This window comes from Typopeltis vanoorti, chromosome 1 (genome assembly GCF_054136105.1).
Source record: "Typopeltis vanoorti isolate ZY-2024b chromosome 1, IOZ_Tvanoo_1.0, whole genome shotgun sequence".
Taxonomy (NCBI): Eukaryota; Metazoa; Arthropoda; class Arachnida; order Uropygi; family Thelyphonidae; genus Typopeltis; species Typopeltis vanoorti.
Genome location: NC_143549.1, coordinates 124,724,295 through 124,750,195, shown reverse-complemented (window position 1 = coordinate 124,750,195; position 25,901 = coordinate 124,724,295). Strand labels below are relative to the sequence as shown.

The 25,901-nt window shown below is 32.8% G+C and overlaps 2 protein-coding genes across 2 annotated transcripts in view; both read right to left on the bottom strand.

Annotated features, from left to right (window-relative positions):
- Positions 1-9,925: 9,925 nt before the first annotated feature.
- Positions 9,926-25,901, bottom strand: part of LOC150110385 (uncharacterized) — a 155,619-nt gene continuing 139,643 nt past the window's right edge. Inside the window, exon 6 of the mRNA XM_090399144.1 lies at positions 9,926-9,994. Within this exon, the coding sequence (XP_090255270.1) occupies positions 9,941-9,994 (54 nt within the window). The 3' untranslated portion in view covers positions 9,926-9,940. The remainder of the gene's footprint in view (positions 9,995-25,901) is intronic.
- LOC150110387 (uncharacterized) lies at positions 14,496-24,311 on the bottom strand. The gene is made up of 6 exons (XM_090396103.1): positions 24,268-24,311; positions 22,372-22,493; positions 20,596-20,654; positions 17,569-17,700; positions 14,766-14,864; positions 14,496-14,618 (listed from the first exon to the last, which is right to left on the bottom strand). The coding sequence occupies exons 2-6, from the start codon at positions 22,463-22,465 to the stop codon at positions 14,496-14,498; spliced, it is 507 nt and encodes a 168-aa protein (XP_090252229.1). The 5' UTR covers positions 22,466-22,493; positions 24,268-24,311.

Genomic DNA, 25,901 nt, shown 5'->3' with positions numbered 1-25,901 from the left:
TTTACAATTTTACAATGGAGGACTCACATTGGAGATGAAAATCAACAACTAATTGAAGACTTTTGCAAAACCACTGTGCTATAACCAGAGGAGCACACCACACATTTAACAGGTTACATATTTTCTTTGAACGTTTCAAATTATTTATTTCACAACAATCGATGAACAATTTCAGTTGTTACCTTAAATGTGGTTTCAATTAAGATACAGGGTTCTTAACCACTAGTTTGAAATTTCGAGAATTTTTTTTTTCAACTTCTTTCGGAATTTGTGACTCTTCAGGACTGGTAAGTAAATTTTCAATGTGCAGATTTTCAGATTTTATCTACCTCTGATTTTCTTTAAATTGAATAGAATATCCTCGAGTGCACACAAACTCTACTGACCTATTGTCAATCAGAAAACTAATTGCCATATAGTGGTAATGTGCTCAACCTTCGCAATGAGATATTTAGATTTGAGACTAACGAAATTCCAAAAATTTTATGATGTGTAGGGGAAAGCACATATTATGGAATAGTTTTTAAAAGGAAATTCTTCGATTTCCTTTTGCTACCTGCAGTCAACTCGATAGCTTTTAGCCATCTGCAGCCTATCTTCTTCATTCTCTGTTGTATGTGGTCACTTCATCGCATGAAAAACTAGAGAATGATTAATTCCGTTGAAATTTATTATCTAATTTTAATATTTTGAATAAACAAAATAACAAAATATTTTAATTTTCCTTCAAATCGGACACTGAACAACAATATGTATTATTTGGCATTGACACATGCAGTTCGCGCGACATTAATTTTATTTATTCTCTCCACATTAATCGCATGCGGTGAATATTATCTTCCACTGATATTCTCGGACTATTCTCCTCGTTTCCATTTTATTCATGACCGACTGCTAATTAAGCAAAAAAGTAATATGTTGAATAAGGCGATTCTACTTGCATTGTTCTTTAAACAAATATATTCGAATGAAATTTCGCATTCAATTTACAAAACATGTTACATTAACATTGCAAAACAAATTTAACGTTGTTTTGTATTCAGAAAAAAAATAAGAAAAAAATTTTGTCGATGCCAACAAAATGCACAGCATATCAACCAATAAGAGAAATTAATTAAAGAAAAGGGAATAAATTATATAAAATGGATAAAATTAAAATGTAAACTAATAAATTAAAAGCTAATCTCTGATACGTCGGCAAACACACAACTTAAGTTAGCTCTCATCTGTCCATTTATATAGCTTTATCTGTGAAGCAGCAAGTCAGTGAAAGACATGAAGAAGCTTCGTATGAATAAAGAAGTGCATTATAGTATACAAATAAACGAGCATCTATGCCAGTTCAGACAAAGTCGTTTATTTGGAAAGATTTGAATGAGATGGTTTTGTGAGCGTGACAATTACTTATCGCGGTTTATCAACATATAGTGAGTTAGTCGAACTCATGCGAATGCCAATTTGAGCAAGTTGTCACCTGTGATTACCGTCGAATAGTACTAAGCAGATAAAACTTTTAATATATCTATATATAAATAACTGAGTAACAATTAGCGCCATGCCCTATAAGACCTATAAAACCGTGAGCTGGACGATTCATCAGCACAGTTTATCAGCATTAGTCGGACTCATGCGAATGTCACAAATGCCAATTTGTCAGGTTGTCACCAGTGATTGCCGTTGATTATTACTAAACAAATAAAACTTTTAATATATCTAAACATCTATATTAAATAATCGGGCAACTGTGTCTGTTTGTGTGTGTGTGTGTGTGTGTGTGTGTGTGTGTGTGTGTGTGTGTGTTACGAATTCATGAAATGTGTAGTTTCTTGCCCGTTTCTTCAATTTTACATCCCTCTTACACAATTCACGAAATGTCTGGGGAAGAACAGCATATTTCGTGAATTGTGTATCGGAATGCAAAGCTTCGCCACTATTTATGAGTCAGAATAACAAGAAATCTCCTTGCAGTTCATAAAAATATCGGTACTAACTTCTTACTGTGGTTAGTAAGTATTAGCTCAGTGTTGTTAAAATAATGTCGTTAGTACAGACAGGATTTTTTCCAGACATAGCAGAAATATCAGGGAATTGGTATATAAATATTAATGATGGAAGGATGGATACGTAAGGATGGACGTTTTCTTATAGGTATCGCTCGTTTTGTTTGCACATCTTGCCTAACTTTAGATGTACATCTTGCCTAACTGACATTTCCAAATGAAGACTCATAAATCCAAATAATTAATATTTTCAAACGTCGTTTAGATTACAGAGGTTAGTTACACATAACAATATTAGTAAATTAAGATTGCTTATACGTTCTTAGTGGCAACTATTGTAAATGTGCGGTTTCCTAAATTCGAAATCGCACGTTTGTGACCGGGTGCAGATAATTATTGGTTTTTATTTTATTATATTTCTTTGTATAATAGTGATTTTTCCTATGTCTTATTTTGAAATATTCGTTATATATTGTTCTTGATTCCCTTATTCCCAAAAATATTGGAATAATAACTATATTTCAATGCAACACACGAAATGAGAAGATATTCTTGTGCATATTTCATGAATTGTACAATATACTACACATTTCATGAACTATACAAAGACATTGTACAATTCACGGAATGTACAAAATGTTGCGCATTTCATGAACTGTGTACATATACGATCTACACGTAATAAAAATAACTGAGTCAATTAAAACACAAACACTCATGGATTGGATGATCGTTTGGACGACAATGTCATACCTGTTAACTTTTGTTCTCTCTTTCTCTCCCTCTCTCTCTCTCTCTCTCTCTCTATCGTACACACACAATTGCATTATAACAGAGAATGATATTTCTAAGTAAAAAGTGTAAACATTAATTTTTTTTGAGTGTTTATGCGCATCGTTCTGGGGAATTAATATAAAACAATGCTTGATTCTTTAGTAATACACGTGGCAATTAAACTGATTAATTGTATCTTAAAATGTTTTTTCGGTGCAGTAAAAGAAATATCATCATCCTTGTTCTCTTCTTTATTTTTGTAAAGAGAAATCTACCATCTGTCCTTATCTATGATAACAAGTATATCTCCCGACAAGAATAAACGAGTCATTTTTGCTCAATGTGATATTTCCTCTTGCAGCTGCTAATTCCGTTCGAACCAAAGAAAGTGATCTTTGACGCAAAGATATTAGATCGACCTCTCCACCAAACCAAAAAACCTTTATAAGCGTTCTTTCAACTGATGATGAGTCATTCTATCTTACACGATGGAGGAGTGATTTTTTTTTTCATCCGCAATAACAGGAACATCAGCGAATAGAAGCGGTTAGATAATTACAAACATAATTAACTTTCTCATATTAATTGCTTCGGTCGTAATTCCAAATAACAACAGTAGTTAACGCCTACACAAATCACAAATCTTCCCACCTACCTCTCACTGTTTTCGAAAATGTTTCTGACAATTCAATACAAAAATCAACTTCAAATTTTAAGATATCCAACTCATTAGGTGATAATGTTGTTCACTGGATTGTTACAATTGTTTTCTGAAATGTTCTCTATACTCCTTCACAGCGCCGGCCCGAGCAAATTTTTGAGTGTGTGCGAGATTTTTTTTTCAGCCCTTCGATTTCATATTTATATTTTTTATTAATATATCCAATTTTTATATTAAAATATTAAATTACTAAATAAAATTTTCCGATTAATTTTGTTTCTTAAATAAAAATATTCTATTTATAAGAGAATCAAATTTTCTCAATGAAATTGGATCTAAATGTTTCTGTCCCGGATTATCAAAATAAAAATAATTATTTGGAGCTTATATAATTAGAATAAAATATAATTATCTTTATAAATATGTAGATATAAATTTAATATTTTTGAAATATATGATATATCCAATTTATTTATAATTTTAATTTTTATTTTTAATTTTTTCTGCCTCCATTTTAATTGTAAAATAAATTCTTTGTAAGTTTTTCGCCCTTTTACTTTTCCGCCTGCGGCATCGTCCATTCCGCCCCTGCCTCTTGCCAGGCCTGTGCGTTAGATGTAAAGTATGGTAAGAATTTATGCTACTACTATGCTAATTAACATTTCTTGGAAGGACTATAAGCCTTTTTATTTCCTGTATAGAGTACAAGGATTTCGTTTAGTACTATTTTAGTAAATCAGTGAGCATAACGATATGTTTTGTGTTAATAAGCTTCTTGTTGAGAGTTCCTTTCATCGCATGCTGCTATTTTATGTGTTTGAACATCAGTTTTATTGAATTCATGCCACAGTTACAAATTTATGTCGACACAGCCTATCACAAACGATCACGAATCCAAATTTCATGATAAACTCCAGTCTGAAAAAGTAGAATTTATACAACATGCAATTTACTTACCAACACAATTCCATTCCTAATGCACTTCAGAAAATTGACAATAGGAAGGAAAAACTTTTTATGTAAAGCATAATAAGGAATATTTTGTATTAAAAAAAAGGTAGAGCAAATTTTCAGAAGTCAGCTGTTCAAATAAGATAACTAAAAATAAGTGTAAGAATAAGAAATATATCTTAACAAAAATATCACAACCATTTCTCAAGCGAGAGATTTCAATGGCTTTCTTCTATTTCCTTTCTGCGGCTTATTATTACTGTTGTTGTTAACAACGATTGCCCATATTAAGTATTATTCTTACAATGCCTATCATATTCACACTACATGTGTACTCGCTGATACTCCTGACAATTCCTTCCAGTCGTTCACTACTCTCGAAGAAAAAAAAAAAAAACAGTTCTCACCTCACCTCACATCCCTACTAACCACACTTTTATTCATGGCTTTTTGCTTCCGTCTAGTCATGTATTGAAATATTTCCTATTTTGTAAAACTCTTTTTGGAAAGAAGCCAACGGACCATAGTGTGAGGAACAAACAGCCAAGGCTCCCACATAAAATAAGATGTGGGACCTTCTTTTGCTGCGATGACTGCAGCAGTCCTGCGGGACACACTTTCCGCGAGCGTACGATAGCAAGATAGCAGATTTTCAAGATCCTTCTAATTTGCTTAATTACACTGGCTAACAAAATTTTTTTTTCCTGCTGCTTATGATCTGACACTTGTTTTTTACTAATTTGGGTGCTCTGATTTCAAATATCGAACCCATTTTTCTCTATCTAGTCAGGTTTTTCTCTATTGCATTTTCTTTTTGCTAATTTCTAAGTTTTTGATAGTTTTAAGGAGGCAGTACTATTTAGAGGATCAAAAAAATCGATTTTTTAATATTATTTTCTAAAAGTATGTACTTTTAAAAATCTGTTGCTAACTCCTTATCAAGACAATTGAAAAATTCCCGAAGATATAGCCTATTATTCAAAGCGGTGCGCAGATCAGAATCGGAGCGTTCACCGCTCTCGCTTGTTAGTAAACGAATAAATGCGTAAGAACCTGCAACGGTACGTACTGGCGCTTTGAATGCGAGAGAGGCCGATAACCGACCTAATACGTTTAGGTGATGAAAAGTACGCGATGACAACTGCCTAAAACAAATGAATGCTATATGCGTCATAGCGGACAAAGAACGATCGAAACCAGGCAATCGTTAATCGATCGTGAAAGTATGATGAGCGCTTATAACGTTTCAATAAAGTCTCTGGATTTTTTTTTTGTTTTGTTAATTGCATGATAGTCAGCAGTGAAGAAAATATATCATGTCTACTACTCGAAAATGTGTCAATAGCGTAGATTCCTTCTGCTACATTTGTGGCAGCTTTACTGTTCCCAGTCAAAGGACAAATATCACTGATTTCGTTAAGAAAGTGTACTTTGCATACTTTGACGTAAAACGTCGAAGTATGCAAAGTACACTATAACCAGGGATAATATTATACCGGAAAGATTATAATCTTTCCGGTATAATATTATCCCTGGTTATACAGTTAAAATGCATATTATATCTCTATTTTATAGCCTTGCACTATGGATTCAGTGCTCCGGCCTTGATACGAAATAACCAAATGACATGATGAAGTAAGAATATTTATGTATTTTGTAAATTAAAGAACTGTCTGTAAGCAACTATTGTTTGCCACTTGTAAAGAATCTGTTAACAAAGTGTTAATGATTATATTTTTATACGACTTCAAATTACGAAAATACTTAGTGTTGTAAGAATGAAGAGGATGGAATAAAATTTTATTTCTGAAGTTTTATTAATTTTATTCTTTACCGTGTATTTTTATTTATTTTACATAAACCTCAAAGACTGCTTTAGAGAGAAAGACCAAACATAAAAGTTTTAGGCCATTTTAGGACACAGTCAGCTACGCTTTAGCCTCTTGCCAACGATGAATTTCAACTGTAACCTAAACGAGTGCCTTGTTTCTTTAATTCTTTGCTACTTTTTTTTTATTGCAAAACGATAAGTTTTATTAATAACACGATTTAAAGCCACGTAAAAAGAGATAAAGAAAACGTCAGAGAAAGTCCACTTTGTATATATATATATATATATATATATATATATATATATATATATATATATATATATATATATATATATATATATATATATAGAAAGTGTTTTACCTTGGGTATAGTTAATGTTAAAGATATCAAGCTAATTTAAACCTGGTTTTACTCCATTTCCCAAGTAAACAAACAGACAAACAAGTCAAGTTTGCGCCTGCAAGTGTTGCAATATATACATATATATATATATATATACCCTCTGTGTAAAATGATACCAAACTTTTCGAAAATTGAAGAAACTAGTGGCGCTACCAGTTGTATCTTTTTGTTGTCGAAAGCAGCAACCTTCGTTGGTATTATATCAATTGTTTGACACATTTGCTTGATTAGAAGCCGAGTTAAAGTGCCAAGAGTGACAGCATGTTTTGACGAACGATCGGGAAATGAATTTCAAACAGAGAGCTACGAGTGACTTTTGTGTTATTCTTGATAAAACGTTTACCGAAACGCATCAAATGCTTCAAAAAGCGTACTATGGTGAATCACTTAAATCACTCGAACACTCAAGTTTTCGAGTGGTTTAAGCGATTTTAAAGTGGTCGTGAGACACTTGCGGACGACGAAAAGCCGAGCTGTCCAAAAACTGGAATGAAGGAATTAACATCCAAAAAATGAGTGATTCCATCAAAGAAAATCCAAAATCGTTCGTAAGATTGATCGAAGATGGATTGGGGATTCCAAAATCAATTGTGCACAACATTTTGACCGAGAGTTTGGGCCTTCGTAAATTGAATTCGCGATTTAATTTGTAGGGACTCAGACTTCTTTTAAACGATCGATACTGGTGACGAAACGTGGTATTTTGAGCCCGAAACAAAGCGCCAGAGTGCTGAGTGGAGACCACTAGAAGAGGGGCATCAGAAAAAAAGTCGCTTGGAGAAGTCAAAACTAAAGACAATGCTTGTTTGTTTCTACGATTCCAAGGGCATTATCCACAAAGATTTCCTTCCGCCTGGCCAAACGGTCAATAGTGAGTTTTATGTCGAAGTTTTGAAGCGATTGATAGCAATAATTCGTCGTGTACGGTATGAATATCGTGACGACTGACCGTTCGTGAAAACCCACTGCCACTCTTGGCACTATAACTCGCCTATTTTTCTAGTTTCTTCTATTTTCGAAAGGTTCGGTTTCTTTTTTGGACAAAGGATGTATATATATGTTAATTATATGAGATGTTTCATTTAATAAGTTTGTTATACATTGCAAGCACAATTTTATTTAAAGTTCAAAATGCATTTATTACACTTCGAATCCAAAATAAGTATTAAAATATTTCATTAATCAACAAAATTTTCTGCATAATTTTGTTTCTTCTTCTTCTTCTTATTATTATTATTTTATTCAGTTTGCTTAATCCAAACAGAGAATTTATTTTCCTAATTCTTGCATAATTGACGACAAATCTGGAATAAAAATGTGTATATATATATATACTGTATATATATTACAGGAAGAAGTACATTTCAGAATAATTGTCACATAAGAGATTATCTATTTAAAAATATCCACCTCAATGATATAGTCTATTTTATGATGATAAAATATGATGAAACCAAGGATTATTTGACGAATATAAGGAGATTTATGCAAGTAAATAAATATTTCACATTAGTGATTTGTTTATTTATTGAACATTTCACTAAATAAACATTAATGAAATGTTCACTAACCACTTCACTAAAATACAATTCTTATTGTATGAAAATTTCACAAGAAATGTTCATAAAATTAACATTTCACTAGAATTGTTTTTCTTCATTGATTTCTTTACCAAAACATCAAACCTCCAATGTATTTCTTTTTTCCAACAGTAGTAGGATGAAATCTTTTGGCCTCATGTAAGAGTATTAGCTAGTATTCGTTTCAAAATCCTATGATACTACTTTCGATTTTTTCCTGTGTAATTAAAATGAAAGACAGACCGGGAGGAAAGAATTTATCTAAATTTTACTGCCTTTACTTCTGGAGTGCTATCATAATGGGATCATTAGAAACGTAGTAACAAAATTATTCAAGTGCCTTAATACTTCATCACAAAATTATCATAAGTGGGTATTACGTTTCTACGGAATATCATCCCATAAATCAGTGGATCATACTTATATGAAACCTGTTTCTTTTTAATAATTGAATGTTTTTTAAACTTTACGAGAGACTATGTAGCTCAGTAGAAGTGGGTTTGCACTCTGTGGCGCTTGACCGCATGAAGAAAGACTTGGAGTCTAAATCTTGTCGCTGAATAGAGGAACATTTTTCTAGGCCTTTCTCGACCAATTCCCAAATTAGTCGATCTATGGCATGGGCAAGCTGAAACTCGGGGTTTTCGTCCGTAAACTCAAGAAGATCGGCCGTCGAACCCACACTATTTTCGAACATTAAAACTATTGTGTTAGGATGATGGACCACGAGATGACTGCACGTGCTAGCCACCTTCACTGCGTATCGATTAATTAGTGATAGCCTTGGGTGAGCTATCTCTGATTGGCTACCAGCGGAACTGCCCACTCAGACTTCAAAAAGTTAAATAGGACTAAAACCGCCTCGCCTACTCCCTATACGGGAACAAGAAGGAGTTAGCTGATTCTGATTTTGATTAAACTTTGCAATCTATTATTAACTTTCGTTTCGTTTTTGCTATATCACAAAAATCTGAATGCATCTGTTAGTTACTCTTTCAAAGCATCTGCATACATTTATACATCTATAAATATGGGTATGTATGAGTATTACGCAACAGGGTATGAACAATATCACACCAAAATAGCAGACGATTATTGTGTCATTGAAAGTTACCAGTTGATGTAATAATGAAAGAAGCCACTTGTTATGAATATTGTTGAACTATTACTCGAGTAAATGATTATAAGATTCATTTAAGAGACTGAAACAAAATCTGTTGATTTTGTTACGATTTCTGTTGATTATAAATCCGTTTGATGTTGGGTGGTTGCAACAGTCGGTATCGGCCTTGTTTTGTTTTCTTCAGAGGTCTACTTCATTTCCAGGTGTATCGATAAAGATCTATGTAACAGTAACTATGAAAAAAATATTAATAGAGATTTCGTGAAATTGTTTTAATAATTTTTTTATTCGATCGTTTATACTAGTTTCATAATTATAGTTACTCTCTTCGTTGATTATTTCCTAAAAAGTGCCAACAAGTTCGCTTACATTGACTGATCGCCAAATTATAATTATTGTATTTCAGATGCTGAATACGGCTAGAATGTTAGTCACTAGTAACAAAATTCCTCAAAGTTCTGGATATTTTCAAAAAAAAAAAAAAAAAATATATATATATATATATATATAAGTCGGAGACATTCCATATAAATTTCAGTCTTAAAGTAGATAAGATAGAAAGGTATGACAACATCTCTTTGTAGCTTGAATGCTTACCTTAATTATAATCATCTTATTAACAAGAATCCGTAACCAAGTCTTGGAGCAGAGTAGCGTCAATTCCACATTTCTGGAAATTAATAGAATAAAAATTTCAGCACGATCAGTTCACGAAATATTTATTTCAACTATGCAACTCACAAACACAAAATATGGCGCTTTATCTTACAGATTATAAAAATCATAATGCATAAACAGCTTTATTCACTGTGTGAATAAGGCTGCTTATGAATAAATAATTATGTATAATATTAACCGCAGCGTCAACAACTACATTTTAAAATACAGACACCTAACAATCAAATGTTTGTTTTAGAGGTCTCGTCGCTATTTGTCGGAATACTACTAAATTATGGTGGAAATCACCTTGTCCTTTCTTTATTTCTTTCTTTTGTTTTGTTTTCGTTTTCTTTCTTTCTTTTTTTGAAATCCTTAAAAATAAATAAATGTGACATACACTATCTTAAACATGTATTGCTAGAAATACAAGTGTAGAATCAGCTTTTTCAAAAATACCCGAGCTCCTATGATTGCAAGCGATAACAATAAAAGGAATTTCATATACAAGAGATCAAAAATTATTTTATGCTAAATCCAAAATGCGCAAAGCAACTCGAATTTCATGAATATTTCATGAATAATTGAATTATCACTTTCCAATTTAGAAACATTTCTTGCCAAACCCAAAGAATCATTTAAAACATTATATCCTTCATTGTTTTCTACCCATTATTTCTCCGAAAATAGAAGACTTTTCTACGGATGTTCGGTTGGATTATTTGTTGTAGTTCAACTCAGTTGAATAACGCAAACTTCCGAAATAATGATTAAAATCTAATAACAAAAATACGTGATTAACGTCACTTACGTACTTAAAATGCTGATGTTTTATTGTATACGATATTCATGTTATAGTTTTGCATAGTATTAATACTATAATTTCTTAGGAAATTAATTTCATTTGATACGAATATTTTAATTCTTTTTATTTCATAACAATAATATACTGAAGCGATAAAATACTGAAGTTATTAAAAATGTAAATTACATATTTCTCTTCCGAAATTAAAAAAAAATAAAAATAACCATCATTATAAACGTACATTGAAGAAAACCCAGTTGTCCAAAGTGTAATTTGTGGATACAAATATATGACATAATTATATGTTTTTAATCGAAGTATGAAGAATATCATAGTAAAGCTTATACAGGTAACCCTCGTATAACGCGGATGTTAGATTTCATAGAAATGCTGAATTATATAAATCGCGTTATGCGAGACTCAGATCAGATCACATAAAAAAAGTAAGGTTATGTTCCGAAATCGTTTATTTTTTTAATTATATAAACAGCAATGCCATATCCAACAAAAATATATTTTTATTTAATTCAGGTAATTCATGCAAGTTATGAAAATATAAATTATGAAACAAATATATAGTATAATATTATAATTTTACAAATTATACATAAATTTCATTGCACATAATGCATAAATGTTTTAGGCAAAATAAAATATAGTGCATATAGCATTTTAATCATTCATAGCAGGAGGATTTGAGGATAGGTTAATAAGCATTGGTTTTATTATGAAATCACCTGATGCATTACAACAAAACAGTAGAGTAATTCTATGTTTAGTTATTTTGAATCCAGGGGCTGACTTTAATTTTTCGAAATATAGGTGTGTTTTGCATTTTTGTTTTTCCAATATAACCCGGATTCATCGACATTGAACACCTGGTATGCATCATAAATTTTTATAAACTACGAGAGCTTTTTGTTTAATAAGATTTCTACATCCAAAGAAATTTTCTTTCGAGTGCAATCTTCTATCCAAATTATTAGAGATTTCTCTATTTTTCACATTAGAATATCACGTACACGAGCACTGAGCTTTGCACTTACCGTTGAACCAGCAATAAACACTTTCTCGGATTTTATGTTCATTTTGTTTGTTCGAATTTTTGTTTCGTTTAAATTCAAAGTCATTGCAACAGCTTCTGTTTTTTCTCATTTTTCAACCGATCCAAGATTTTAAGTTTTTCTTCGAAAGAATTTTTTTTTTTCAAGTTGGGTTTTTCCCTTTCGTTGCATTTGTTGTGGCCATTACTATATATATATATATATTTTTTTTTTTAGATAAAAAAAAACATTACATATTAATTATGTATGTAACTCTCCAGAAAATAAAGTGCTCAGCTTGAGATTAACACATGATTTTTAATGCGCTTTTCTGGCAGAAAAAGAAGACAAATTTCAACAATAACCACTTTATACGGTTAACAATTGACGCACATGCGTGATGATGGGTAGGTGTTTTCCCCTAATATAAATTCATTGCTTATACTGTAACTACTTGCGCCATACGGACAGACACAAATTGAACGAAGATAAACTTTGTTTTTTAAGTCGCACGGTGAAAAATATATGAAAAGATAAAGGGTTATTACAATGTGTAGACATTGTATTTTTATCGAAACCGCGTTGTATAAGTATCGCGTTGAACAAGGGTTACTACAATTTGTAGACCGCGTTATATCGAAACGGCGTTGTATAAGTACCGCGATATACGAGGGTTATCTCTACTTGAAAAATTACCCAGTGCATTATTATTGATGATTTTCTACAGAAATAAATAAAAAAACCTGATGCAGTCAAAAGCAAATTTTAAAAGAGTAAAATTACATTAAAATTGCAAGTGTAGATTATGGTTGTTTACGGTTACAGTAGTGTTTTTTACATCACAGTGGTAAAACACACTCAGCAGACATGAAATCAGGAACACATATCTACAATTGAAGTAGAAAGAGCCATCAAAAGCCTGAAATGTGAAAATATGGCTGAAGTGAATGATATTCAACCAAAATTCTTAAGTATGGAGGTATAAAAGGCTTCCAGTGGCGGCAATGCATGATTCAGAAGGCTTGGACAAAGAGACGAATTCCAGATGATTAGAGCAGAGCTGTCAAAGTGTCTATACAAGAAAAGGGAAATAAAGTGTGAATGTTGTGGATTGCATAAGTATTTCTCTGCTGATTGTTCCTGGTAAAATCTGTGCAATTACACTTGAGAAAAAGTTGAGAATTGTGGAAGAGAAGCTTGGTGAAGAACAACCAGTATTCAGACCAAATAGAGGCTGTCAGGATAAGATTTTCACTTTTCTACAAATTGTTCAGAAATCATGGGAATATAACAAAGATCTGTATTTAAGTTTTGTAGATCTGGAAAAGGCATATGACAAAGTGCGAAGAGGGAATCTATTCAAAACGCTACAGTTGTATGGCATCTGTGGGGCATTATATCAAACAATACTTAGTCTTAGTCAGCATTGCAATTAAAGGAAGTACAGGAAGATGGTTCAATGTTTAATCTGGTGTCAGACAAGGACGTACATTACGCTTCTCTTCTTCATTATCTATATGGGTCATATTATGAAGGAAAGTGGTACTAAACCTGATATCAAAATTGGAGATGTTGATGTCAGCTCTTTGCTTTGTGCGGACGATGTTATACTTCTAAATAAATCCGTTACAAGTCTGCAAGTTTCAATGAACAAATTGAATAACTGTTGTAATTGATATGGGATGAGATTCATCAATAACAAGACAAAGACAATGAAAATAGGTAGAAGCATTGCAAATGTCAATTGCATTGTGAATGGAGAACGAGAACCTACAGAACAAGTAAAACATTTCAGTTACGATTATTTTTAACATTTCTAAACATTTCAGGCATGATTTTCAGTAAAGATGGTAAACTAAATATGGATATAGAATCAACAAAGCTGGTATAGTAGGAAGTCAACTGAATATAAATTTATATGGAATAAGAGAGAAATTAGTCAAAACACTAAATTAGCTGTCTACAAGACAGTGTTCAAACCAGTTTTAACTTATGGATCTGAGAGCTGAGTTAGAAGTAAAACACTTGACCAAAGAGTGGAGACCGCAGATATGAGAGTCCTGAAAAGGATTAGGGGCGTGAATTGATGGCATGAATGGCAATATCATATTAAATGAGGATATTAGGAAAACACACGACATTGTCAGCATCGAGGAAAAGTTACGTTAGCAGAGCTGATCTCAGGTGGTTTAGTCACTTAAACAGAACGGGAGAGGAAAGATTAACAAAACTAGTGTTCTCTGCCAGGTTGGTAGGAAAAGAGACTCAGAGGAAGACCAAAAATAGGTGGATTGATAAGGTAAAAAGTGTCTTAGAAGATAGAAATATATGATCTGATAATGCTGGAGTCTTGACACGTAACAGATTGATTTAGAGGAAAATTGTACATAGGGAGTTAGAATTGACGTAAATTTTTCATGTAGTATTTTCATATCCTGGATACCCCTTAAGGGTGCATGTTCAGGCATTTGATTATGATTATAAACTAGATTACTAAATCATGCTGACATTATGATGCTCTGTAACTTTTCCAATGCACAACTTATTCCAACACTTCATAAACTTTTAAATATGTCAAAAAATTTACAAATTTCATCCAAACGTTTTTCAAAGGGTTCTCATTACAATGGAACTCATCAAAAAACGTTTTTTTTTGCAATTATAAATCATTCTTTTAGATTAGAGAAAAAATGCAATGCATAATATGAAGAGAAGATGCCTGACTCTGAACTGTTATATGTAAAATTACAGTTATCTGCACTTTTACAGTTAAGCATTGTTAAATTTTTCTAAATCATTTAACAATATAACAATATTTAGATTAACTGATACATGGAACTATCACTGACTTTTACACAATTCAACAGTAAATTATACTCAGTTTAATTCAAAAGTCATTTTCCTTGTTACTGCAAAAATAAAGAAAGACATTTTACCTTGCTTGCTGCAAAGAATATCGCTGTTACATCTTCAAGTGATTTTCCGGATTTAGCTACCGCTTTATCCACCTGACAGTTCGCCCAGTGCTCCTTAATCTATCAATATAAACTGCATGTTACATATATTTATTTATTTTTATTGTTAAATCTAATTCATTAAAGCTAGTTTATATATAGTATATATTTTTTTCTAACAGTTTTTAATTTGTAATATACATTTCTAACATTTTCTGTGGCACATGGCTGTAAATAACTAATTAATGCAAAGTAAAAACTTTGTTACTAATATGCAATATAACATCGGGGGATTTAGATCATTATTAAGTGCCACTCATGCAGAAAGCTGTGCTTGAAGCTTGTGTTATAGTTCATTCCACACTTGCTATATCAGATTCAAATAGGACTGTGCGTAATGCTGTTCTGTTATCATAAATGTTAGTTTGTACATTCATGTTCTATACAACTTTGTGTGTAATACACTGCGAATGTGTTGTACACGAATTTATACCATTCAATACAGTAAAGCAGTAGAGTTGTACACAATCCGAATGTAAGCTCTAGCGTTTATTATTCCATTTCGAGAACTTAATTAGTATCATTAGTGATTAGTAGCAATATCATTAGTAAATAGATTAATCAGCAATCAGTGCAAGGAATGATATCTGTGAAACATCATCCTTACTCTCTCTCTCTGTGTGTGTGTGGCAGATTCACATCCCCATATACAACTTTCTGATAATCTGTCAGCTACCTGCTTATAGTCAATACCTTATATTTCATTCCATTATAATCCAACTCATGCAACAGCTTTTTATATAATATCTTATTAATTGCCTTTCAACAGTACACTGTGTATCAATTCTCTTTATCGAACCCACCCGTAATATTATTATACAATAAAAGGAAATTACTCAGACATTATATTCCTTTAATAAACCTATTCTGTTCCTTTCAAAGATTATGTTGTATGCCCACACAATACTATTAGTCTGAAGTTTTACACATCAGTCTTTTAACTTTCCTTGGGCAATGGAAGTATCGTACCTATTTGCATTTTTGTGGGATCTTTTCTGTAATGAGACTAAACATCTTACAAACATGTGAAAGTCCTTTCTCTTATTGCGATCTAGAAGCAGCATGTGGATAGATCTAAGAGAAGTAAGTACTCAATATTTAAACAATGATATTTATTTTTGACAGGAGTACTACATGAATTTAGTAAAGTTAATCTTCTAAATGGATTTTTTTTTTTGCTTGTAGAATAACGAAACATTTCTTGGAATCGCCCTTAGTTTCCGTACTGATTACTGATAAATTTCCGTAAGGAAACTAAGGGTTTCCTTACTTTCAACTTAGTTTCCGTACAATGTATGGCCTTTTATCATCTGTTCGTTACTGATATCTGCTTCCACTGTGAAATAACATTTGGAATAGGCCAGAATCCATGCCAGCTGGAACAAGACTAATGGGTGCCAGTAGTGTTCAGAGACAGTTCCCCATTTGCTCTACAAAGCGATATCAGACGCCTTTTATCTTCTGCGTAAAACTACGGACACGTTATGATATCTCTTAACACCCTTGAAGTTACACTTATGGTGTAAGTTGTGTTGGTTTAAGGGAGGCATCTAGTTGGGAATGATTATCGTTCGTATGGACTGTCTAGCCTTTCATTTTGACTTTAGTCCAATACGTATATAGGATGCTCAATGTAGTCGTGTTGCTGCTGTCAACCACATCCCAAAAAAATTGGGAATTCAGAAGACCTTTTTAGAAGAAATAGTTGTTATTGTAACCCATCCTGCTGGATACTATTCAAAGAAAGTCTGAGACATCGTTGAGCACTGTATTGCTTTCGAGGGTGACCGCATTCCTTATTGAAGGGCTTTACAATATCATTTTGACCTCTATATTTTTTTAAATCTTCATATTCTCCTTTGTTACTGAATTGGACTGTTCATTTACGGTTTTTGTGAGTACTTCTTTCAATTCCCATATGAAGCTACTTTTCACCGAATTGCGAAAAAGTGCATCGTATGAATTTTGAGTTATCTTGATCATTCTCTTTGTTACTTATTTTATGGAAACCAATGTCCACCATTTACACATTATTCACATACTACATCTAGCCGTTGATTCCAAGTGTTAAGAATAAATATCAGCAGTCTGGTAATATCTAGGCTAGAATGAATTCATTAAAGCAACAAACTGAACATTTTTTTTCTTAATAATCTTATACATAAAAATTTACCTCCTCGATTTTGTGCACATACTACTTCTCCAGTAGACTGGCGGGATTCGGCAACATTCTGTTTTTGTTCACAGACAAGCTCAAAACACTTCTGTCACCAAAGCATAGTTCATTTACGTCAAAATTAAAACGATGCTTACTGACATTTTTTTTCATTAAAACGTCTAATTCTCAGTCTTCCTCCCATGATAATCTCGTTTCCATGACTAGCTGCCTGAGATCTCATTTCAATAAATAATTTCTCCAGGCAATTGATATCAAACACATTGAAATGCTGGGCATCCCTTTTACACGAGTATTTTTTATCATAGAACTCACTCCACACCTTCAAAATATAATATATTTTTATTGAGTGACTTACAATACAGGAATTGCTGGAAATAAGGCAGGAAAAGAAGTTCCCCAAATAACAAATAATATAATGCTCGTTTCTGCTTAAGGAAAAATACAAGAATAACAACAACCAGAAGAGAAAATACCAGAAATCTTTTATCTCTCTCACGTTCTCCCTCTTCTAGTATATTTATATATATTATTATTAAAGAAATTTACCTTTGTAGGTTTAGCACAACGGCAGTTCTCCCGGATCCCGTTACATGCAAACTTCAAGACATCAGTTTCAGTTGTGCTTTGTGAAAATGATGATTGAACTTCAATCATGCATTCCGTTCTTGCCGTGAACAGCTTAAAATATAAACACATAATTTTGTAATAAATACTTGTAGTGCTATATCGAATTTATTTATTAAAATTATATATTACATGAAACATGCTACTACCAAAATTTAAATTACTTCCAACAAACCGATTTCAAGACAGAGCCGTAATCTACAGGATGTCCCAAAAGTTGCCAAACATAGGAAAAATGGGAAATTATAACTAAATTAATTACCTTTATTTACAAAGTATTCATTACAAAATATTTACAAAATATTATCTACGTGTTGGCCACCTCTTTCTACACACACACACACACACACACACACACACACACACACACACACACACACACACACACACACACACACACACACACACACACACACACACACACACACACACACACACACACACACACACACACACACAAAGTCTTCTCTCCCACTCATGGTGAACACGTTACAAGATATCTGTTGTTACGCAAGTAATTGCATTTCGAATGCGTCCCTTTAAATGATTCAGGCTTCTAATCGTTTCATTGTACAACATGGCTTTTAACTGGTCCCACAAGTAAAAGACAAATGGAGAAAAATCAGGGGTGGGGGTATCTCTCAAGTCATTCCAGGGAGCCTGTGAGATCTGCGAGATATAAAATACAGGGCGTCCATAAATTAATTTTACCTCTTTGGAGGTATCTGTAGCTAAATCTAATGCACTGAATGAGACCACATTTTATATTGAGACTTTCGAAGGCATGGGAAGATGAATTCCTCGAAAAAAAAAAAAAAGGTTTAGTACCAAAAGTCACCAATATGGGAAATTTTGCCGCTGGCGGAGCCGAAGGCAGTCAAATATTTGCAGTAAACGCAGGTAAAAAGTATTAAGCAAATTTTACTGTGTGTACGTGAGAGCAACGCCACCGATTTCGCACCAATGTCGCCATCACAAATCCCTTACTACTTAAAAAGGGATTGGGAACGTTCAGACAGTTATTCAAATGACTGACGAATTGTTCTCAATATGCGTCCTTTCTTGCCTCAGCGTGCTTTACTTGTTAATTTGTTTTACCTTAAACAGTGAAATGCCGTAGTGGCCCTTTATATTGAGACTTTCGAAGGCATGGGGAGATGAATTCCTCGAAAAAAAGGTTTAGTACCAAAAGTCACCGATATGGGAAATTTTGCCGCATGGCGGAGCCGAAAGCAGTCAAATATTTTCAGTAAACGCAGGTAAAAAGTATTAAGCAAATTTTAATGCGTGTACGTGACAGCAGCCCCACCAATTTCATACCAATGTCGCCACCACAAATCCCTTTACACTTAAAAAGGGATTGGGAACGTTCAGGCAGTTATTCGAATGACTGACGAATTGTGCTCAACATGCCTCCTACCTTGCCTCAGCGTGCTTTACTTGTTAAGTTGTTTTACCTCAAACAGTGAAATGCCGTAGTGGCCCTTCGGGAAAGCAAAGACAATGTTTGGACTCGATAATTTTTATGCTGGATGGCGCACTGCCACATATTGAACGTTCAGTACAGCGCCTTTTACGCCAGCATTTCAGTAATGAGCGAGTTATCAGTCAGTTTTTTCCCGACGGCACGGCCGCCTCGATCTCCGGACTTGTGACTTTTGGCTGTGAGGGTATTTGAAATCCGTTGTGTATGTTGGTGGCGTTCCCAACTTGCATGTCTTGAAAGAGAACATAAAACGGGATGTTATGAACACCCAATCCGACTCCTTACGCTCAGCTGTAGAACATGTCGCACACCGGTGCAATTTGTTGTACGCAAGAAAGGTCAGTACATTGAAAATCGTGTATGTGGTCCAGGGGACCCTGATTCCGATGAATGAAACATTATTTCCTGTGAGTTCAATCACTACATTAATTTCTGTGTTTCTTGCAATGTGTTGTTTTAGTTTAATTATTATTATTATTATTATTATTATTATCATTGTAACGAGCCACATATCCAGCTGGAATGAGTGACGCGGCTGTCACTTATCGAAATATTATTATTCCATTTTATCCCGTATAATGTAATTATCCGCTTGTTTTCGGCTCCGCCAGCGCCAAAATTTCCCCTATCGCCGACTTTTGATGCAAAATCTTTTTTTGGTGAAAATCATCTCCCCATGCCTTCAGAAGTCTCAATGTAAAATTTGGTCTCATTCTGTTTATTGGTTTTAGCTACAGATGCCTCCAAAGAGGGAAAGTTATTTTATCGCCACTCTTTATAACATAATATGAAATATAATGAGTTTGTTAATTTATACTATCTATGGCGACCTTTGGGATACCCTGTATATGTGAAAAACAGATAAAAACAAAGAATTTTCTTGATTTAATTTCTTTCGAAAGTTTGTGATTTGTCAACAAGTAGTGCAGTTTTTATTTTACAAAATTGTACAATTCTGATATAAAATAAAAGAATTACTAATAAAATCACATATGCATACTATTTAATTTCTATTTTTCCTGATGTTAAGCTTATTATGTTGTTGAAGTTATATTTTTTGCAGGAAACAAAAGTAAGGAGTAGAACCTTTTGGTGATCACAGTTACAGCGAAGTAGCAAAGGAATATTTGCCACTTCTCTGTCAAAAAGAGATCGTCCGTAACAGAGCTCAGTCAGCAAAGAGGAAGCCATTTGATAGGAAAAACCTGAGATCCATTCCCATGTAAGACGTGAAAATCTGTATCCGATCCATTTTTGACTAAAAGTGAGTTATTTGCCAACCCGAATGCTTATTTTTCTATATTGCTTAAATAAATAATAGAGTTTCATCAGATGTCATGAACGAGATGCCTTTCTTTGTCGGTTGGTAAAAGCATTTAAAACTGCAGATGTATTTTCTAGGGAAACAATTAATTGATAATAGAAGTATTGCTTGTTAAGCATATTAGAAAAAGTGTACTTACTCCGAAGAATTCTTCCTCCATACAGTTCCAATATGTTATTTGATGCTCTTCTGTTAAAACTACAACAATGAATTACAAAAAAAAAAAAAAATTGGTTATTATGTCATCTTACTTTCCTTTTTTATTATTATTCTATTATTCCTTGTTAAAAAAAATATTTACACAATAACCTTTTTGGATGACATCACGAACTATTTTATTCATAAAAATAGTTTACATTTTCACACTATATATGTTGAGTTAGGTATCATTTATTTTATTTTATTTTATATATATATATATATCTTTTAATTTTAATTCTTTATACTTTTTGATGAGGTGTGTATTGGTGACCTGTTTAGCCACGTGGTAATCGCATCTATCCTCCAACCAGTAAGCAGTGAATATGCATCTCTTCCAATGTATCGATCTTTATGAATATTCTGGTGGAAATGAATTTGATCCTCTACTTTCAGGACTCTGTCCCGCTTATTGAGGTCCGGGTTGACTTTAAAAATGTCAGTTTAAGCTATCAAGCACTGATTCCAATAGAGAAGAAAACACTGTTACTTCAAAGATATTTCAATAATACCTCAGTTACAGGGATATCTTAGGGTCTCTGCAGCTGAGCATAAAATCCATTGTAGTTTTCTTATTCACTCAGTCGCTTTCTTAGAAATAGATATGTGGTAGCCTAAGTTAACGTAGAAACACTGCTAGATATATAAGTGTAATCTTTTCTTTTTTAAATATTTTAACGGACATTCGTTGCTCAGTCGGTTTGGAGGCAAGTCTTTGGTTTTTGAATCTCCTTTTTTCATTTGAAGGTGAGATAGTTGGCCTCATGCAGAAACGACAGGGATTTTCCTTCAGAAAATCGGAAGTTTTCGTGCCACCTAACAAGAACTACGGTTGAATGCAGACATGGGAGACTATTGGAATAATGATTAACTACCCTAATCATTTGGGTTTGGTTTCCAAAGCCTGAATTACACGATGTGAATCTACTCCTATAACAGGACAGAACAGCAACGCCACACTGTGGTTTCATGTCATTTTGCTGAAAATCACGTTAAAATTTTAAACCCAATTGTAATACCGGAAATGGCATTTAGAAATGAGTAGGGAAAGGGGAATAATTATATGTTACTACATGCAATTCATGTAAGAACAATACCGATTTCCACCATTAGATTTTAAGAGCCTTCATAGAGAGTTCACCAAGTACATTTCAGAACTTAAGGAATTATGCATTACGGTGTTACAAGAACTGAAAATTGAGTAAAAATTAATAAAAATATATAAATGATGGACAATGCGCTTTATATAAAAAAGTGAAAAAATATTATATTGATTATTGTCAGCATTGTTTGCAGATAAGAAGCATATGCATATTAAACGAGGTTCATTGAACTTATGGTTGTGGCAGCTAAAGGCCAACAAATATACAATGTAATAATTCCTTGCGTTCTCCGATTTGCATAATGGAAAATTCTAGTTCGCAATAAAAATACCTCTTCATATTTGCATAAAAGTAGCACCAATTATACTTGAAAAAACAAGTTCATTTATTACAAATCTCCATTCGCTCCCTCTCCAAGTTCCCTATTACAAGGCTGTCTCCTAAACTTCATTCTTCTTGATTATTTTTTTCATTATACATAATTTACTTTCCTTCCTCCTAACTACTCTGATCAATATATATCGATTATTTACAATTATTTTCATCATTATATTGTATTTATATAATTTTCATTAGAGTTTATAATCTACTGAAAATAAAGTAAGACTACTCACGACAGATTGAACAGTCCACTTCGGTTCCAAACTCAGGGTAGCCACAATACACGAAAGTCGAGAGAAATATTAAGAACAGTGTAGTTAGCAACATCGTTATTAGATAATGTTGGATTATTTTCCTAAAGACGGAATCAAAGGAAACTAGTTAAATAAAACACGATACAAAATACAACGTACTTTAAAATTTTCTAAATTCTCTCTGTGTACGGGTTGTGCATGTGTGTGTGTGTGTGTGTGTGTGTGTGTGTGTGTGTGTGTGTGTGTGTGTGTGTGTGTGTGTGTGTGTGTGTGTGTTTCACCAAACTTCAGAACCAGTTGTATTTTCATTATTAATTTTTCATTTAATTCTATTTCATTTCATTTAGTTGTCGGTTGTGTTCTTTGACATTAGTTAACAGCTCCCAAGAGTAGCAATAGATAATGTTTCCTATTGTTCCTTTCAAAATTATATGATTTCTTTATGCTAAAATCTCCTTTCATATTACCCGATTATTCTACTCTTACTTATCGCAATATTGTTTACAGGATTCGATCACTACGGCATTTCGTGTGTACCCACCTATAAAATGCGTATGTTTAAAATTTCTTCTTAATATGTCTGAAAATTCAATAAAATGCAGAGTTAAAACTAGAGAAATGATTCACATTTTCGCATCCCCACTAAGTACAAATCTCAGGCATCGTAAGAAAGCAAATGTACAGAGACGATACAAAGAGTTGAAAAGAGTTTCAACTCTTTGTTGAAACTCTTTTCAACAAAGACCGAGAAGAATATTTTCTCACGCGCGAGAAGAATATTTTCTTTCATGCCGGTCCAGTGGAAGGAAGTAACTTGATGTTCTTTAAAGATCTGTATACAAAAGAATATTGGTCTCGGGGGTTTGTGTTTCAACTCATATACAGATTAAAAAATCTCTGGTACGTGTTTTTTCAAAATGTATGCCGAAAAGGAAAGTGCTAAGTTAAAAATGTATCTTCACGCAAATTGTACACTCAGCATTATGTTTGATGCAATGATATTTGACAAACAGGAATACTAAAAGCGAATAGGAAAATATTTCGGCTCTGACAGACACTCTGAAAAGCGTTCATCTCGATCCAAAAAAGAAATCGGCCGAAGCGTCGATGAATCAGAAGATCTTATGTGCACAATCTGCAAAAGCGCTCTTCTTCAGTTCGCAACAGAGAAACTGAAGGAAATTGGAAATGCCATAGGAAACCATGTGTGTTCCAGGTTCCATACCCACGTCGTACAACGAATCACAGCTTTTGTTTTTACTTATAAATGCATTTAATTGTTCAATATGGTTTTCAACACTTACAAATGTGCATAAATAACTTATCTAAAGAATTTATTTATGTCATATACTCAACCGACTACTTTAAAATATTAAAAAAATGAATAGCTTCGTTTAAATCAACATGCCAACCAATTTAGTTATCAGTCTACACCATTAAATGTGTTTCTCTTTCGACAAGAAGATGAAGATTTGCTTGTTCACAAATAACTATAGTGTCAACCAGATTGAAACTTTATATTCACTAAGAACTTTTTGTATGTTTGTAACAACAGTAGGGCGAGATAAGATTAGCCTGCGGCCTGTCTTAGTGTGCCAATCACGATAACCAATAGGTTTAATCATTTTTATCTTAATATATAATGTAATATATTTACCTGTCTTCTTTTCACTTTAAGCAAATATCCCCTTACTATGAATTTTATCTTCCATTAATATAACAATAAACTAAAGTAATTGTCATAAACTGCTTTTTTTGTATTTCAGAAGGAATTAACAAAACACATTTTTTGTATGTATATATATAATATATCAACATCTAGAGCAACATATATAAACATCTGGAGCCAGTACTAATTAAAAATGAGCAATTCACCTTTTAGATGTTATTCAACTGAGATGACCTTTCTACAACTTGACGTTCTCAAACTGATACACCTATCAATCTAAGGGATCTTAAATACTTCAAGAACCGGAAGTGGAAATCGGAAACTTCAAATATGCGTCAAAGGTCAGTAAGAAAGGTGATAAGCGGCAATCTATAAAGAACCGAACAAAAGCGATGTCATATTACCTTATCTGTGAAAGTAGAAAATAACTAATCGTAAAAAAAAAAAAAAAAAAAAAAACCTCTAAAGGTTAACTTGGGAAAATGCTCAACACAAAATGCATGTTCCAGAAAACGACAAAGGATATGCATTTAATTAATAATATCTTAGCACTTAGCATAAAAATAAATTTATTGAAAACTTTGAAGGGTTTCACTTTCAATAAAAGCAGTATACGCTGTGTTATAATGATGTTGTGTTTATAAATGGACAACCTTAGGTGTGCTTTCGACTCATGAACATATACAAATGAATATTATTATACATTTAAAAATATTATTGTTTACTAGAAATATTCAGAAATATTTTTTTTTCTTCTTCTTCTTCAGAAATTTTTTCATTCATATTGCTGTTAATAAGAATACACCAACCCATAAGATTACTAGGAGTTTGAATTTTAATTTATTTTATTAATAATGTACAGTCATGACAGGATGTTTTGTACAGGAATTGTTTTGTTATTTCCCTTTTTTACACAAAGGATAATTGCTTTGCATTAAATACCATATTAAATTTGAGAATAAGTTAGCTCTTTATAGATCTCATGAAATATTAGTTTTAGTTTCGTAGATTAGTTTCTAAAAATGTTCACAAATGTGCTTTTTGAAATCACGCAAGACGTGATATTAAGCTCGTGTAATGGATTTCTCAGTATGTTTTAGATTGTCGTAATTTGATAAGAATCACGGCGAAAATTGTCGCATTTCTAGTGAAGCATATCTTTACTAGAAATTATTGAGGCCTATTTTACTACCTCTTAAATGGGATTTAAATTTATGAATAGCCTTCTATGAGAAAAGAGGTTAACGATAAAGTAGCTACTGTTCGATAAACAAATATGGTATTCGAAAGCAATTTCACTTTCCAATTACAACACGTATTGAGAACTTCAACGTTATTTTCAATTCAGAATAAAATAATAAGAAGACAATTTTGTCAATGCCAATACATTGAACACATCAACCAAAAAGGGAAATTAATTAAAGAAAGGAATAAATTATATAAAATGGACAAAATTAAAAGGTAATGTAAGAAATTAAACACTCATCTATGTCACATCGGCAAGCATACAACTTATTAAGTTAGTTCTCATCTGTCAATTTATGTATCTGTCTCTGAAGGAGCAAGTCAGTTAAAGACATGAAGAAGCTTCGTCTGAATAAACAAATGCATTATAGGAAACAAACAACAGAGCCTTTCCAGCTATTTCGGTTTAGATGCCTTTTGGTTGGGAAGATTTGAATGAGATCGTTAATACAATTGGGCAACTATTTGTATGTGTGTGTGTGTGTGTGCGTGCGTGCGTGTGTGTGTGTGTGTGTGTGTGTGTGTGTGTGTGTGTGTGTGTGTGTGTGTGTGTTACGAAATCATGAATTGTGTAGTTTCTTACCTAATTCATCAA

Bases quoted from the DNA above. Each gene is read 5' to 3' on its own strand.
- LOC150110387 (XM_090396103.1), bottom strand. From the start codon at position 22,465: ATGTTGCTAACTACACTGTTCTTAATATTTCTCTCGACTTTCGTGTAT. The intron at 14,865-17,568 runs GTAAATTTCTTT...TTATATTGATAG, and splicing joins GTTGTGCTAAACCTACAAAG to ATTAAGGAGCACTGGGCGAA. The intron at 14,619-14,765 runs GTAAAATGTCTT...TAAATGATTTAG, and splicing joins TATTCTTTGCAGCAAGCAAG to AAAAATTTAACAATGCTTAA.